The sequence below is a fragment of the Bemisia tabaci genome, chromosome 6 (genome assembly GCF_918797505.1).
Source record: "Bemisia tabaci chromosome 6, PGI_BMITA_v3".
In the NCBI taxonomy this organism is placed as follows: Eukaryota; Metazoa; Arthropoda; class Insecta; order Hemiptera; family Aleyrodidae; genus Bemisia; species Bemisia tabaci.
In genome coordinates, this window is record NC_092798.1 from 27,236,685 (window position 1) to 27,254,996 (window position 18,312).

Sequence of the window (18,312 nt, forward strand, 5' to 3'; positions counted from 1 at the left end):
TACTAAGCTACTCCACTTGGCAACTACGTTTTTCTAAAGCTTGCCGCACAACAGACACTGCATACGTAAATGTGTGTAAATACGTGCTTGTGTGTGAGTACATGCATATGTGTGCAAGATGGCTGTAAACACCACGCAGAACAAGTAGCGCTATCTCTGAGCATTTTGTTCAACTTCCAGATTATGAAATCAGAAATGAGAATTTTTCATACTTTCGTTGCATCGATTCACCACTAGCTTAAATAAAGGACGTTCAGAATTGGAATTTTAATAATCAAAATTTTATTGTTGCCTTGCCTAATTATAAATTATCTTTGGAGTATTTAAATAATTGCCCAACAGCATCAGAAGTTGTGAAATTTGAAAGCTCTCTAGTTTGCGCGTTCTACCAGGCCACCAACATTGGCTTTCTGATGTTATGAGTTTCCGAATAAGGGAAATTAATACTATTGATCCAAAACAGTGTCCTTTTTTGAAAAGAATATTAAAACCATGTAAAAATTGTTTAAATCTCAGAATTATGAAACTTGAATCTAAGAATCAATGAGTTTTTGAGACACCGAGATGAAGTAGGATCTTAGTTATTTGTACTTCAAAAATGAGACAACCTGCGAACTGTCAAGGAGCAGCTGTGTTGTGCTTTGCTTTGTTTTCATCTTTGTTTTTCCTACGAATGACGCTTTGCTGCCTCCTCCGACTAAAAGTGTGATATTTGTCATGAATATTCAAGTGTAGCCGCAAAATACTGAATTTTTTACGTTTTCTTACTTGTTCTTACTCATCTGAAATATTCATGAGCGTGCGCCTCATATTAATTTGTTAGTTGTGAAGTGACTTGAGTCTCTGCCATCATGATAAAATTCGGAAGCAGAAACGATGTTAATGCCGTTTATAAGTGCACCGTACGTCTTCTGGACGATACAGAAATTTTAGAGTGTGATTTTAAGGTAAAAATGTTCAACTTTTATCAATAAAACTTTAGTACGTGCCAAGAGCTTAGTATATTTTTCACTCTGAGGCTGATAAGGTCAACATATTTGTCAGCTCTCTTCGTGTTCTCAAGTGTGGCATATTTTTCGAAGTCTTCGTTGGCCAATTTTTCTATGAAAACATCTATTCAAAACCACATATTTGCCCTCTAATTTGCCTATCTTTAGCTGCTGTCTCGAGTCTACATATACTATAGAGATACTAGCAAGTGGAACTCAAAATTTCAAGATTGCTAAAAGGCTAGTTACATATGGATCGCAGTTCCGCTTTCAATGAACAATGCTTGTTTATTAAATTATGATATTAAACTCTTGTTTACAAGTAGAAAAACCTGTAAAAGCCTTTCTTATGTCATCAATTTTGTTAGCCCAAGTCGGAAGTGAGAAGCATTGGTATGTCCCTGTGGGAAGCGGTTGGCCACCCCTCGGCGCAACGATTGTAAGAAAAATAACCCACAATTGTATTCAGTTCTTTTGTCATTTTTATCTTTTGTTATGGATAATTAGAGTATTCTTTTTACTTTGACTAGTTCATCAATTGTATGGAGTTTTACTCCTAACATTATCAAAGGGTATTTTACAGCCTGCCACGCTTATTTCCTACCACTAAACTAGGAATTTACCTAAGTCACTCTTAACATATTGATTTTTCTCAGCTCAAATATGTTTGTTCTATCTGCATTTGCAAACTCCATGTAGGGTCAAGTTAACCTTGTAAATTATAATAAGGATCCTACATTATCAAATATTTGAGTTTTTTGCACTTGATTAAAGAAGTGGTCCAATTGGGGCCCCTCAATCAGTGGTGTCCTCATCATCCAATTCCACAAAGAGCACCATAAAATATTTTTGCCTGATATTTTTCCAAATCAAATTGAGTTATATTTTCAGCAACTTTTATAATTTTCTTCTCAGCTGAAAGTGGATTTTATGAAAAACAAAAACACACTTGTCTTCTTGATTCGTTAATTCTCTGAAAATTACATGAAAGAAAACTTTGTAGTAGCCTCAACTTTGTCAACATCATGTCTATTTAAAATTGGAATATTTTATTCGCAACTTTTTTTTTTTTAGGCCCAGCACAAAGGCAAATATTTGTTGGACTATGTATGTGAGCAGCTGAATCTTGTGGAGAAAGACTATTTTGGCTTGCGTTATGTCGACTCAAACAAACAACGGGTAAGTAAAGTTCAACTTTCTATTTTTAAAAACCCTCTGTATACAGAATTGAAATGAATTGAAAACTAGCTTTTCATTGAGGAATAAAATCCAAGAAAATGAGCTTCGTTTTTGAAGAGGAGGCTCAAGGTTTTCTTCTTTCCATCACTGAAAGTTGAAGTTCTTTCATTTGAGTATTCAAGCCTGGTGCAAAATGCGTGCTCATAAAGTTGTGAATGAATAATTAATCAACACTCTTATGTGTTCCAAGGTAATAGGCTCTTTTATTTCCTAACCTCCTCTCAAGTTATTATGTCTTTTGAAGTATCCTACTGATAATCCGGCGCAATAGAAGCTTCTAAGAAGCATGGAGAAACACTTGAAACTTTGGAGATAAAGTATGATAGACAGATGAATGGTACATCGCCAAAACCATAAGTCAAATGTATTAAACACAGAAACATCACTTTCTCCCTCGATAAATTTTTTGTGAATAAAATTTAATAGATATCTTTTTTGCCAATGCATTATCTATTAAGATTAAGCTAAGAAATTTTCATACTCTAATTCAAATAATGTATCTAAAACGGTTTTTTACCACTCAATGATGGAATACTGAAGCTTTACAGACTTTTGCTTTCACTTAAAGAAAGAAAAAAATATAATTAAGAGCTAGAAAGTAAAATCAAAAGAGGAGGTTCTATCTGAATGATGAATGTGATCAAAATGTGGTCTCAAGTGAAGCAAGGCAGTTTGGTTCAGACTTTAATAGAATCAATATTAATAATAAAAAATTGAAAGAATCTAATTTTATGCGTACTGTTTTGTTTCAGCATTGGCTTGACCAGACTAAGGCTGTCTTGAAACAAGTGAAAGGTAAACTTTATACTTGCAGCCATCATTATTATTAACTATATAAATCTGAATGTATACATACCTTTATCTTGCTAGTTATTGTCTCACATTCTTACACATCAAGCCAATCAACACTTCCTTTAGGGCTGTTGAGCAGAGCCTTGTACAAGATACAGTAGTGTAAGCCCAATGAAGTGGGCCATACTCCCGTCTAAGTCCCTGAACAGTTTCTTCACTTTGAAAGTGAACTTAAACTCATGAGTGTATGTAAAACTCTGAGGGAAGGATGAATTCGACTTATTTAGTTTGTGTTGTTGGTTAATCGCTCAGAAAAATGTAATGAGGCTAGGCTGACAATGGTAGAGAGAGTTGTCAGGCTTCAACAATTGCCAAAATTTCACTAATCCAATCTGAAATTAGCTCAAGATGTTACAAGGTGTCAAAATAGTGCTGGGTCCACACTATTGTGCAGGGAAAAGAAAGTCAAAAAGTTCTAAAATTTTGAGCTCTAATGAGTACCAGTACAAAATTGAAGGGGAGAGTGCTCAGCTCAGGCAGTGGGCATTGGCATAGGGTTGTGGGTCGTTGAGGTCACGCCAAGAGAGCTATAACGTTTTGGGTCTCTTTAGACTTCATCAGTACATCACACTTGCCAGTGAAACCTCTAATCAAGTCGATTGAAAAATCACTCAACAGAAAATCTCTTCCATCGTAAAACATACTGAAAGTACTTGAAAAATACCGAAAGTAGTTCAGTGCTGTCATTGAGGCACTGGATGCGAAAAGGGCACTTCTGGATTGCGGTGTTTCAGAATCTCTGTTGATAATTAATCCCTTGGAGACGACTCTAATGGGTCATTTTTCCAAAATTCTTTCCATAGAAAATTATAGAATTATGAGGAACATTCAGTAATTTTTTTAATGAAAAGGACGCATTCACTTTCCTCACAGTGAATGAAATATTAGAGGAAACTCTGAAATACTGCAACCGAGAAGTGCCTTTTTCGCATCCAGTGCCTCAATTGACTAGAGACACTCAAGGTTTTTAGTAACAGGGGTTGTGAATTGTTGTAACTGAAAACTGTTATTTTCTCACCTATAAGTTGTATTCGGAAATTTTTAGTGCATCCATTCTACTCCTCTAAAAAATTAGATCAGACAATGTATATTCTGGTCCTTAATAGTGTACCTTGTTCCTGTTTGTGAAGTGAGGATTCTCGAAAGTTGGCAATGCTGTTTTTCCTCCAATTAAATGTGTGTAAAACAATTGCACCAAGAATCGATACTTTTAATGGATTTGAATAGAGGATAAACAGTGGCACCAACTTGTAGAATCGTCACTGTTTGTGTCTATTGCTTGAAAATGCGGGTTTCAAAAGAACACAAAAGCCATTAATTGTGAAATTCAACAAACTTTTGAGGTTTTATTCATGCTCATAATAAATTTGCTTTCCTCCTCAGATATGGATCCTATTCTCCTTAGTTTCCGGGTGAAATTCTATCCGCCTGACCCTTTTCGATTGAAAGAAGAAATCACTCGCTACCAGATTTACTTACAGCTGAAGAGGGACCTTCTACATGGACGCCTTTATTGTGCTCCCAATGAGGCTGCTTTACTCGCAGCTTATGTGGTTCAAGGTATAAAATGCATGCTATGAAATGTAACTTGCTTACACATTTGAGAGGATTCTTGGAAGGATTGAGGAAAACTATAAAAGTTAGGTAAAAGAGAAAGAATTACCAGGAGAACAAGGAAAAGTTTATTTCAGGGGATTAGTACTTTTTTAGTCGTTGCCTCCTCTGGCTTAATTTTATCTTGGAACTGAATCAGAAATTCTTAAAATTAGAATTTTTATCTCCTAAATACTGTCCTTTAAGTTGGTACATTTCCTCAAAGCCAGTCAGAAATAACCGAGGAAAGTCAAAGTATTTTAATTCTAAATTTCTGTGGCCACCTTGTATTATCGGAGTCTTATCTACAACAGAAACTTAATTTTATCATTTTTTTTTTTTTTTATTCTTCTGTTTGTTTTTTTTTGCTAAGAGATTTTGCTAGAACACCTTTAACTCTGTTTGATTTTCAGGGGAACTTGGAGATTACGATCCTGAAGAGCATGTCGGTAATTATGTAAGTGATCTAAAAATATTATTAAAGCAGTCAGAACAAGTAGAGGAGAAAATTATGGAAATCCATCAAACTCAGCTCAGAGGACAGTCACCAACTCAGACTGAAAGCAACTTTCTTCGCAAAGCATGCTCCTTGGATACATACGGCGTTGACCCGCACCCAGTGAAGGTGAGATTTGAGGCTAACTTTTCATCTGCATAATTTTATTGAAAGCAAGAAAAAGTAAGGCCCTTTTATGAATTAAATTTTCAGGCACATCTTGCATACCTATAGGAACAATCCTAAAATAAGTTTATATAGTTGGTATTTCAGAAACTACAAATGGAACATTAAATGTATGAAAAGTTTCTAGTTCTTTTTATCCGCAATTTCCCAGAAAGCTGTAATTTTTGAAATCGGAACCAATAGTTAGTAAGGAAATTGGTTTTTACTCAAGGAACTCCAAGTGAGTTCTGTCCACCAAACAAGAAATTTATTGAGCACTCTCTGTCCCCAATTCAAGCTTTTCTATTAAAATTTTACAGTCTTTAAAAGAGATTGTTTCACCTTGAAGCAAAATATTTTAAATTTTGTTTACGAGTATGATCAAGATGCCCACACTAATAGGCATCATGTACGCCTCTGCGACCTTCCTCAAAGAGATACCACCATACACAAACGTAATAAAAGTTCTTGAACCATATCACCATACACTGCGAGTAACTCAGAAATATTCGCACTACTTTTAATTTTGCAGCAAATATATAAAGAATAACAGTGCCGTTTTCTCAATGGCAACTTTTTGCAATGGTAACTCCATGATGCCATGCATACCACAGATTAAATGTCCAGCAAATCCTAATGGAACCTTTCAGATTCTCTTTCTAATTCGTTTCTTTTGATAAATTAATAAAAGGGTTATCTCCCTCTACCAAGTCAATGATTTCTCGCAAAAGAGGCAAAAAGACAACAATTGAGATGCAGCGTGATGCACATCCCATTTTGTCATGGCATTGTGTGCTGAACAAGAATATTTTATCGGGAAGTGGTCCGAATTGCTAAAGAAAATCGGACTCCAGAAAGATTTTTAGGTATAAGAAATCAAGCCCTCTTTACAGATGTGATTTATAATTTTTAGTTTCTCCGCAATGAAATAAATGCCTAAACTTACTCTTTTGGTGACCATTATATTGATAAATAAACTGAAGTAACTTGTGAAGTACCCTCAGTCGTTGAAAAGTGTATTAATGAGACAACACAGTTCAATATTTCTTACTGCGTTTACTTTGATCATATATTCCTATTTTCACATGGGCGTAGGGTTTTTTTTCTCAAGACATGCAGCATTAATTGGGAGAGGAATACATTTTAAAGCATCTTTGCAGTTCCTCGCACAATACATACTTAATTTTAATTTGTCTACAATTGAATTTCCCAGGATCAGCGTGGCAGTGAACTTTATCTTGGTATCAATCATCTTGGGATCTTGACCTTCCAAGGCAGCCGAAAAACAAACCATTTCCGTTGGACAGAAGTGCAAAAAATTAACTATGAAGGCAAAATGTTCATAGTGCACTTAACATATAACGAAGTGAGTTGTTTTGAAAGTTTATTCACCTATTTATGATCACTGTAGAGTCTAATAGTTTACTTAGTTAATTTTTTTTGTCCTGGCTTTGTTTATTTTATTAACTTAACAGTTTTCTTCGCTCAAAATTCAATCTTCAATCCAGAAAGAAAAAACCCTCTTTTATCTTTTTTCATGACATTCAAATATTACTGCCATCAAAATGTTATGACTGACTTTTATATATGTCTGTGAGTGAGGGTGCGTTGGTAAACGTGCTTGTTGTTTCGTATTCTTACCCTTTTTTTTAATTTAAGTTGAAAATATGCTCTTCAAGTTAATTTTTTTTATGTATTACACAAGTATTTACTATCTACCAACTAATTGATCTCAAAGCACCTATTTTTTAAATATATTGTTATCCATCCTGTATCCAACCAAGACTCAATACCCAGTTCCACAGAGTACTGATGGCTTAAGTAAAAAAAAATTATGCATCTTAGATTGCAAAATTTTGAGTTTCTGTTCATGTTATATTATTCTAAAGGAAAACCAACCTTTCTGTACATTTTCTTCTCTAATTTTTTAAAACTCTTAAAAAATTGCGAGGAAACATGTCAATAGTTTTACCTGAAGAAAATAAAACATGATCAAAGATTTTCAGAAGTTTCAATTGTGATCTGCATTTTTGCACGAAGCGATTTATGTGCTTTTAATGTATGTTTTGCTTACAAATGTAGATTTCTTGCTCCTTGCTTAATCTTTTTAGTGTCAATGTGTGAAATCCCTCATTCGTTCGGCTGAGTAAAAAAAAAGTAGATATCAGTAGGAATAAGCTAAATTCCTTGACAGAAGTAGTTATTACTAACAAACGCTTTACCTGTAGCTTTGTGTGCATTCATACTTGATTTGCAACCTTTTTACCTTGTCCTCCTCTAATCATTGTGCTTTTCTTTCCATGTCTGCACCCAAAAAAAAGGATCCCAGGACCAAGGTAAGATTTTGTACTTTTAATCCTCTTTCTGCTCTCTTTTTCTATTTTGCTGTGCAAAATTATTAATCTTTCCTCAAGTATGTATTTGAAATGTTGAAACAATAACCAAGTTTTGGCCCATGTATTTCTCTATCATCACCTACGTCTTTTGACTGTGAATCTATGATTATTTTTGTTTGTCAATTTGTTTATTGATAACAAAGTAGAAAAGTTATATCTACTTTTTTGAGTATTTTCTAGAGAGATAGATCTTGTTTTGAGAGGTACAGAAACTACCTGATCAGGGAATCATGAATGCATTAGATCGCAAATTGAAACAAAGATTATCTAAAACTATTTCAGAATATAAAAACTATATGGCAGTTGAAAGAAATTTGATTTTCAGATCATTAATTTCTCGAGCTTTTAAAGCTAACTTAATCTTTTCATAAGGAACTTTGATTTTTCATGTATCCTCTTTCTATTTTGCTTAAAAATTTTAACAAGTTCCTATTTGTATTTTAGAAGAAGCAGACAGTTGGGTTTAAATGTGCCACAGGCGCATCTTGTAAACATGTTTGGCGCTGTGCAGTAGAACAGATGTTATTCTTTACGTAAGTGTAAAATTTTGTCCTACTTTTTTCTGAGATGCTATTTTTAAACAAACATGGGGCTTGTGTCGTTTACCTCCTTGAATTTTAGAAATTGGTATAAAAATGAGACACACTTTACTTACTCTGTATTGAGTCAAATCTTCGCTAAGAAAACATATCCTCTTGTCGCTAAAAATCAGATACCATATCAAATAGAAAATATCATTGATCAATTTTAATGTACAGTTTCTGCCAAACAATACATATGTGATACAACTAATTACAGTAAGACCATTTAGCGGATTTCCTCGGACCGGAGGCCAAATCTGTTAAATCGCGATCCGACACTTTGAGGTCTTACTGTAAGAATGTCCTTCCTTCTCCATGTATTATTTCAGCTCACAGTGAATTTACTTTCCTCCACAGCTTACCATCTAGCTCTGATGCCCCACATGTTGTAACTGGAGGGAGTATATTCTCGTTTGGAACCAAGTTTAAATACAGTGGTCGCGTTGAGCGCGAAATCCTAGAAGACTCAACTCCAACACGCCGCGAAGAACCCACTATCAATAGAGTTGGTTCACTTCGTCGGAAGGCATCCAGTGTCCCTGCAACTCCATCTACTCCTGTGATTGCTGAACTTGGTACTTCATTAAGAATATTTACCATCAATTTTCCCATAGAATTGTTTTTTCCAATCATTTTTTTCTCAATCTATCGTCTACTTTCAGTTTAAGGCTATCGACTTTTTTTTTCATCATTAAGTTCTGAATGTCGGTTTGTTTGAAATAAGTTTTTCCTCCCCTCTTCTTTCTCTCACTCCTCTCTCTACTCTTTTTTTTGCATTTTCTATGACAAATTCGATCTTTGTAATGTATGGGGCAGACAGCTCTGTTCATTCGTTCAGTCATTTCACAATCTTGGATTGCTAGCTTTAGCGATGATTAACCTACTAATCTCGTTTGCTGATCTGAGCATGGTATTTAGAGTAATTTTCTTTCCTTCTATAATTATTATTCTAATTTATTATTTTTTTATATAAACAATCTTCAAGCCGAGAAAAGGAGTGTAATGCTTGTGAAAGTCTCTAGAAATAGGTGGCGAAACCGTGAAACATATTTCTGGATTGCTGTGTTTAAAAATTTGTCTTCCTGTTTAATTTTTTAAAAGGAGTTCGTTAGAAATTTTTGTTCTCCATTCTCTGAGAAAGTCTTTTAAAAGAAAGGGTGTTTAATTTGGTTGAATACGCTCCAAAAAGTCAGGCGTCAACATTTATAAATCTGGAAGCAAAACTAGCGGAATTTTGATAGCCTGAAAAAAGAAGAATTTCAGTTCTTCATTGAGTTTTAATCTTTTATCCCATTTTATCCTGACTTTTCTTGCTTGTGTCTCTATTTCTATTTCTTTTATCTCCTGGCTTTCTTAAGAGACTTACCATAGCCTCTCAGCAGGGCATCTAGTGACCAGGAAAGTCAGAGAAATGAAATTGGTCAGAAAGAAAAAATATATAGTTGGGAGAGTCATGCACTCTCCAGCAAAATCGTAATTTCTTGCATAACCTTAACCTTGCGCGTTAATACCAAGCCTGCAGCGCTCTTTCCTGGTTTATCGTGCATTTACCCCCTTGAAATTAAGCCCACACTGATTCGTATGGATTCTTAGTGCTGAGCTGTATTTATATTTGTGCCTCTTTTGATGAAAAGAGGTCCGAGGGAAGCAGGAAAAATCTAGGGGACAGAAAATTCAACAGGGTGTCTACAGATCTTGAAAACCTGGGAAACAGGGAATTTCATCAGGTCAGGGAAAAATCAAGGAAAAGTCATAGAATTTTGTGAAAAAGACTTGAGTTTGAAACATCTTGAAACTCATAATCCGGAAAAACATCAATGCTTTTCTTACAATTAAATTGAATCTTAACTTGGTTCTGGGTATAGTGCTCGAGTAAATCACACCCTGACTAGTGCACAGAGGATTAATTTTCTTTGAGGAATTGCAAATTTAGTCAATTGAATAATTAATTATAAATAATACATAATTTTGAAAATATTAACTTTGTGTCATGGTGCTAAAACAGTTATGCTCCCCTTTTTAAAAGCCTGCAAACGTTAAATTCATAATGTTTATTTGAATAGTTATTGAGGAGCTCACTGGAAGCTGGGATTAAAATAGGATTCCAGATTATATGTAAGGCCAATACAGGGACTAGTATCTGCTGTTCAGAGCTCTTTTTGTCACAGAAAAACCAACACTAAAGGAATTTCATAAGCCCTTCCAGTGGGTTCTACAATTCATTCTGCTTTTGAAATGCGTGCTTCTAATCCTTCAGCAAGATGACTTAAGAGGGTAGTTTTTTGCGAGTGCATCTCAGTTTTAATCCTCAGTAAATGTTTTGCCTGTAGGTCACAACAGTCTACCTCGGTCAAATTATTCCGCTGATTCACGTCTTGACTCCGGCAATTATCCCTACTCTCCTGAAAATACTCTTCCCTTAGAAACAGTGTCGGAGGATCAAGAAATAGCGGGAAAATCCCGAGGTAAGTCATTAATGTTGAAGGGAGTCAATGTTTTTCTTTGTGACCACCAAAATGCACTGTTAGCAGAAATCTCCCTCAAATTGACAAAAATTCACCCCATTGTTTTCACGTCCGCTGTTCGCACACCTCAACTTTAGTCGTGTTTTTACCTTCATTCTAATCTATCCACTGTTTCATTCGCAATCTAGTGTTTTGCTGCTTTTTTTTGTCAGTCTCTAATTATTTTTTTGTCTTTTTTATTTTCTTTTTTTTTGGATTGATGTGTTCACTTCTTTGTCATGTACGTATGTGCATTATTTAAATTATTATCTCTCATGACAAGCTTTTGATGTGTGTAGATTTTGCTGTCTACACAAGTTTTGCAAAGTGTGCCAAACAGTATCATTTTAAACTGAAGTCATGTTTAAACATAATTTTTTTATCTTGCATCATTTCAAGGCTTCATTTTTTTCAATGCTTTAGGAGTTCATGATATTTTTTTCTTTTTGAAGAATGCATTTGCTTTTGGTATCAATTCTTTTTTCCGTTTTTCTTCAAAGAGTTGAAAGTACGATTTGTCTATAAACTTTTTTTACTTTGTCCAGGGTCCCAAATAAATATTAAAGTTATCAAAAAAATCTAATGACTTTTCATGAAGATTTACATAGCAACTCAATTACATAGCTGTCTGTGGTGTACTAAAGATTCGACTCCTTCCATTCTCCACGGCTCTTGTGGAATTTTGAACAAATTAAAGACAAAACTGATTTCTATAACATTTGCCTCCCCCCTCCCCCCTCCACCCCTATTAAAATACAAATAATAAGTGCATATCTACCTCTGAAGCTTGTGAGATTTCAGTAAAATTTGAGTGCGAAGAAAAAAAGAAAAAAAAAAAAAATTCCTTCAATCCATTCTCAGCCCCTCCGATTATTATGTCTCAAGTCTCTGCCCAAAAACTATGAATGGAACCTCCATAATTGTAGATTCTTATGAATTGTGAGACTTTATACATTATTATCCATCGATAATGTAATACTACCCTAAAATCCATCCAGTATATAGAATCTACTGGATAATGTATTGTATCAAAATCTTCTCGCTCTCCTCCATCTTGTACTCACAGGCACCTTTTAATGATGCGGAATTTCAAGCTGCTTTTATCATTGCATAAAATGTTTACAACACTGTAAATGATCTTTTATGACAGATTTGTGTGGTTTTGCCCCCTTTTAAAATCAAACCGAATTCTCAAAACAGTTCTCAAAAAATATTTTCTCAGTGCCTGAACATTTTTTTAAAACAAAGAACAGAGTGTACAACAGCAGCATGTTTTTTTAAGTTTTATGTTTATTGAAAGGATAAAAGAGGAATGGAGTTATGTGATTAGTCGGCTATTTCAGTTGTCCTCTTTTTCGCGCATATTTCGCCTCAAGAGGTGACTTCAGTCCTGCCGGTTCCATCTATCAAAGGCACGACAAAGAGAATGACTAACAAAGTTGACCAATCACATAACTCCAATCCTCCTCATCCTGTCTTGTCCAGTCGACAAACACAAAATTTCAACTATCATGCAGCAGGTTTCTGTGATTTTTTTTAACTGAAATTTGAGTGAAAGATAAAAGTTAAAGGAAATCTAACGTAACCATGAATTTTTTCTGTCCATGATACCTGTTGAAATGTTTGATTGAAACGTATCAAATGCAATGGGGAAAACTTTTCTCTTCCAATTTTCACTGAATAGTTAGACAGTTTTTGAAGTTTAGTCAGAGAATATATCCTTTCTCCCCCTCTCTCCTCTTTCTCTTTCTTTAGATTGAATAGCATTCTCAACTTGTACTTGTACTTTAGTTTCCTTGTATCTACTCTTTCTTAAAGTCTAAATCAATACTTCATTGTTTTTTAATTAGTTGATTTTTGTTTCACTGTCACTTCACAGTTGATGGAGTAACGTCCTCTGAAAAAGTGCACGATCTGCATGATAATCACGTAGATAAAAAAGGTAATTTTTAGTTCCTAATTTGCTCTCCAAGTTTTCTTAATTCCTCTATATGACTGTCAACAGGGAATGGTCTTTTGGTTTATTTAAGCAAAAGTCCAATGGAGCAATTTTCTGGTGAAATGTCATCACCTGCCTGACATAAGGGTGTAACTACACTCTGTTGAACCCTATTGTCCTTACAATTTCCAGGCTCATCTCAGTGTTCAGATACGCCCTTTTGTCAGGCAAGCGACAAAAAATTGAAGAAATTAGATTTTGGAATTTGGATTGTAGTGACCTCTTGGAAAATACCTGGGTTTCCACAGTCAAGGAAAATGGGAAAAGTCAGGGAATTTTAAAAAATCAGTGGAAAATGGGAGGTGTCGGGGAAGAATCGTTAGGATCACCCCTTTTTACTCTGGAATGTGTTTGACGGTTCGATCTATCATTGGTGAGTGCTGAGGTTTAGAAGTGACGATTTTAACCATTCTGCATAGCATTAAATGTCAGGGATGTTTATCAAAATTTATCCGGGAAATGTCAGGAAATTTCAATTTTTAAATCCTGTTGCATCCGCATAATATGTTGCTTGTAGGTCTGTCCATTTTAGTGCCAACAGATTTCCTAAAATGGCACTTAAAAGAGGTAATTTTGTCCCCTGAACATGACAGTTTTGAATTCTAAACAGAATTTACTTCAGACGTTATTTGAATTGCAATTTTCTAATCATCCTAACATGCTTAGGGCATTTTTCGTTACAAAATGATTGTAAAACTCTCCTACAAGGTCATGAATTTGTAACTCAATTTTGAGTTTCTTTGGGTTAAGGTCCCTTTTTCCGTGAAAGGTCACACTTATTTACACCGAAATGAAGAGAAATCTCATCACTTCAAAAGCCTTAATGCATGGACCTCTCCTGTTCTGAATTGCAGCATTACTTTTCAGCAGTCTGGAACAATAGTGTAGTTTTTCCTCTTTTGAAGTTTTTCATTTATGTGTTCAGTCCCTCTTTTGATAAGTAAAAAATAGCAACCTCAGACTTGTCCGTAAATCATTGTCACGTGAGCTTTAATGCATGGATTTATAATTTGTGTACTGTTTGGCTTTGTAGTTCTCCTGATAGTGTGAACCTACCCTTACTGTACCATCAATTTGAACTCAAGTCTAGTTGTGCATTTTGTGTTTTTTTCAATGTAATACAAGATTGGTTCAGACCATCCCTCCACCATCAGTATCTTGAAAACGGTTTAAGATAATAGAGCTTCGGAATCGAAATTTTCATACCTAATTTGACCCCAAAAATGTGATGAAATTATTCAGTCTCTTAAAATCCTTTCTTGAGGGACGTTTTTGGGAAGGGTACTCCCTGTCTCTCAGAGTTTTTGAATATTTTGGTCTCTTTCAACTTCAGATTTGGATTCTACTTAAATGGAATATTACAAGGAATTAATGTTACATGTCCCATTCACTTAATTTTCGTTCGGGGCCACTATTTCTTTTAGGATATAAATGAGAAAGGTCTTCCTATTAAAAATGAGGTAAATGAGTCATCTACCGTATGAATTTTGAGTAATTTTTTTGTGTTGGATTCGAATTTGAAGTCACATTTAATTTTCCCTTTTAACTCCTTTTATCTATGAGCCTGCTTTTGTGGTAACGGTGACCCTCATTTCTCTGGTTTGAAAATGGATCCGCAACATGTAAAAAACAAAGTCTAGTCTTCCTTTTTGGAATCTATTCTTGTCTCTGAAATTCTTTATTCTGGATATGGTAATGTTCGATTGAAAATTCTTCTGAAGTACTCTGAACGATGGAAGAATGCTCAGGAGAAAAATGTCTGGAAGAAAAAGTCTCAATTTTAATATTTGAGTGCAAATCTGTTGGTAACTTACTTTCATCGTTTGAAAATTTCGAGGTATGGGGAGGAGGGTGCCCCAGTGCCTCCTTCCCCCAAATAAGTTCCAAAGGGGTCACTAAATATATTTTTATCAATTCCCTAGGAGTAAAAGTAAGTATAAGTTTTGGTTTCAAGGCTCTATCCTTAGCTTTCTTCAAGTTATAAGAAGTATGCGGGCTGGATTCCCCTGTATAGTGTATAATTATGTTTATTTTCTATAGGAAGTCAGACATTTCTTCAAGGAACAAACAACATTTTCTACTTCAGGCAATTTTTGAACCTTATCTAATTCTTGAATCACTGTTTTTCTCTTTTTAGCCAAAGATGGCGAGTCTAATTTTGGCGACTACTACTATCGTGATGGAATGGATCAGTCCTCCTCAGAACTAGCTTCGCAGTCACACAGGTCTAGTCGAAGTCAGACGCCTGTTTCCCGTGGGAACAAGAATGCAACTAGCGCCTTCCGCTTCCACATATCATCTGCTCCCAAAGGCAGCAAGGTCCTCAAATTCCTTCGAGTGGTTATTCCATCGATATTAATTGTTCTCCTCTTCTTGTTTCTCATGGTGGTCATCATCTTGGAGACAGACTATGAAGTTCTGGCAATGCTGAGACGGGCACCAGAAATGATCATGATCAGGCGGAGGTATTATGAACCTGCCAAAGAATTCCTCAAATCAAGATTCCTCTCATACACCACGGACCTCATTCCATCTTAAGTTTACTCATGTACCTTCTCTCTGTACCCTATTTTTCCTTTCCCTTCTTATTAGCACTCAAATATGAAGGATGACTGCAGAGGTTTTATCATAAAACCTTTTACAATTTACTTAGGTATTTCCTTTTTTCACGAAGGTGCAACAAACCAGCTTTTTCAACTCTCAGAGGTATGTTTGGTGAAAAAATAAAAGACGATATTTGTTATGAAGTCTCCTTTAAATAAACCTTCTTTGTTTTTAATGAGAAATAGGTACTAAAGAACATGCATAATTGATCAGGATTTTGTATGATTACATGTTTAAGTCAAAAATATTCTTATTTGTTTTCACTTATAATCATGTGCCTCTAAGTATAATTTTTCCATAAATTTTTGAGGATAACAAATTCATTGTATAAGTATTGTGCTATTATTCTTATTTTAAGGACAATTGCTCTTTTCCAAGACTATCAGCTGGTGCCATGTATAAGTCAATTTTTACAATCAGCGCCTGGTAAAAACGAGATGCCTATGTTTCTTAGTCAGGTTTATCCTCAAGAACAGGTTCAGGAAAATTAGAGCAGGCTTGTGTAGTGTATGCATTGCCCTCTGTCTTATGCTAGGCCATTCAGAACCTTTTATGCATTTATTTTTTATGAGCTATGTCATCCTTCCATACTTTGTACAAAATGTGCGCAGATTGTTGGCATTTTTCTTTGGTATTTTTTCAATTTCTATTTTTTGTTTTTTCTTCTCTTGAGTTTTTCTCTTCAGCATTTCTGTACCTATTAACTATTAGTTTTTCCTACTTTTCTGGGCAAGAAGTGCTGAGCATTTTTGTTCACTGCAAAGACTTATTTATTTAGCATTATTTTTAGGTTTTAATTTCATTTGTATACTTTCCTCTCTCTTTTTTTTCTTCAATTTTGGAGGTGTTTGGATTTATGCGTGCTTAGCTTGCAAATGTATGAATAGTAATCATTTATTTATTGATCATAGATTTATATTTATATTCTTTATACTCTTAAATTAAGTTAAAGCAATGTCATCAGAAATTTTTCTCCACAGACACATATTGTAGCTTGTATGTTTTATTTATTTATTTATTTATGTTTTACTATTAATTCATTTTTTTGTAAAATAGATTCAATTATGGATTAATGGATTCAATCCAGTCCATACTTTGGGATTTGAAAAATGGTACAGTCTCGTTTTGTCAAACCAACAGAGAGTTCTATTTTTTATTTTTGCAATTTTTTTTTTCATTCTGACTGAATTCAGTATCATTTCCATATTCATCCATACTTTTGATCAAAACGGTTACCAAAGCAAGATCTAAAAGCAATGTTCAAGTGCATAAAATAAAACAAAACAAAAATGTCAGTTTTCATTCCTTAGGAGTATTTTTTTAGCGGCGTTGGTTTAAAGTTTTTGTCTTTACTCATATGCCACGTATGTTTTTGTAATATAATCTGTAACCTTGCAAGATAATCAGTGAACTCGTTCCTTATTGATCCCTGTGAAACTTTAATTGAAATACTACATTCCTAAAAATACAGTTTCTCGCCAGTTAGTTTATTTTTATTCTCAGAGAATTTAATGTTGACAATCAGTTATCAACAGAGTCGGTAATTTTACCTCAAATTTTACATTTTGTGTTTTTTTCCATGTAATATTATTGTTGACGGTAGTTCAGTGCAGCTATATAATTGTCTTTTGTTTTATGTTGTATGGATTTAGTTAAAGTTTGAATCTTGTAAACCAAAGGAAACCAAGCCAAATTTTTTCCAAAATTTTAAGGAATCAGAAAAAAAAATGTCTCAGCCCATAAATGACGTCTATTCTCTTACTAACAATAAGTTAAGAAATAGCTATTCTCTTTGAAGTTTTTTCTAAAGTTTGTATTTTTTTCCCACATGCAACAAGACAGTAGTTCCTCAATTGGAATGGAGAAAAATGATAGAGAATCGATTAGATCTTAGTGATGAATACCTAAGGGGTTTTCAAGTCAGTTGACTGTTTTATTTCAAGACCTAAAATTCTCCAAGTTCTCCTCATTAGTCCTCTTAACCCGAACCATTGAAATGGATGGATGTAAAGAATACCTATTAGTTTAGTTGCAGTTTATATTTTTACTACCTCCAAGGGATTAATGTTCCTTAAATCCTGAACTTTTGGATTTTCTCCTTTTTTATTTGTACCTTTCATGCATTCTAAAAATCATTCTAATAATCTTTGTATCATTCCTTAATCAGTCATTGACTGTGAAAGCGGGTTTTACTTACCAATCATCACAATGTTCCATTCCATAGCATTTTAAGTGAATTTTAACTTTTCCTGATTGTTTTTTTGTTTTTTTCATTGCATCACATTGCTGAAGTTGCTCGAATATTTTGGAGCCCCAGATTTTTTTTAAATTTTGAGCAAGTAAACGGTTTTTAAAAAAAATAATGCTTAAAATTGACATTAATCTTAAAATTGAAGATTTTAAATTTTTTTTCTATATATATACAATGATAATAGTCATTTACCTTTCCAATTTTTTTATGACGTAGTTTTTGTATTTATGAAATAAGCTGTATTCAGAGTTTTAATTTTTTTTTCTTCAGTAAAAAATTCACCAATCCCTTTACCTTACAAAATCAATGTATATTCGTCATCTCAATCCCGGATGGAGAAGTAATATAAAAAAACTTTGCAATAATGAAAACCAAAGACTTGCATGTAAGTAGCATATGCATGTATTTTATCCCTAATCATTGAAACAAGTAGGTTTAGCTATTAAATTATTTTGAATGACTGTACCATTTGTGTAACATCAAAGGAAAGTCGTATTTTTGGACGCATCAGGCATGTATATTGAGATGAATTTATTGCATTTCCATTGATCATTGATTTTCTTTGTTTTCTGATGTAAATTATTATTTAGTTTTTGAAATAATTTCTGTGTGGTATTGCAAATAAAACGGGAATATATTTGAA

The 18,312-nt window shown here is 34.2% G+C and overlaps 1 protein-coding gene across 4 annotated transcripts; it reads left to right on the forward strand.

Moving 5' to 3' along the window:
- The first annotated feature begins 630 nt into the window (after positions 1 to 630).
- Positions 631 to 18,312, forward strand: Frmd5 (FERM domain containing). 4 transcript variants are annotated; one of them, XM_019046299.2, is made up of 12 exons: positions 633 to 947; positions 2,064 to 2,168; positions 2,981 to 3,023; positions 4,464 to 4,640; positions 5,087 to 5,298; positions 6,548 to 6,700; positions 7,656 to 7,670; positions 8,175 to 8,263; positions 8,669 to 8,886; positions 10,642 to 10,776; positions 12,695 to 12,757; positions 14,952 to 18,312. In XM_019046299.2, the coding sequence occupies exons 1-12, from the start codon at positions 852 to 854 to the stop codon at positions 15,350 to 15,352; spliced, it is 1,707 nt and encodes a 568-aa protein (XP_018901844.2). In that variant the 5' UTR covers positions 633 to 851; the 3' UTR covers positions 15,353 to 18,312. The 4 variants fall into 4 exon arrangements, with proteins under 4 accessions (XP_018901847.2, XP_018901846.2, XP_018901844.2 ...); XM_019046302.2 differs by lacking the exon at positions 10,642 to 10,776 and having other exon boundaries at positions 631 to 947; XM_019046301.2 differs by lacking the exon at positions 12,695 to 12,757 and having other exon boundaries at positions 632 to 947.

Bases quoted from the DNA above. Each gene is read 5' to 3' on its own strand.
- Frmd5 (XM_019046299.2), top strand. From the start codon at position 852: ATGATAAAATTCGGAAGCAGAAACGATGTTAATGCCGTTTATAAGTGC. The intron at 4,641-5,086 runs GTATAAAATGCA...TTTGATTTTCAG, and splicing joins CGCAGCTTATGTGGTTCAAG to GGGAACTTGGAGATTACGAT. The intron at 8,887-10,641 runs GTACTTCATTAA...TTTTGCCTGTAG, and splicing joins TCCTGTGATTGCTGAACTTG to GTCACAACAGTCTACCTCGG.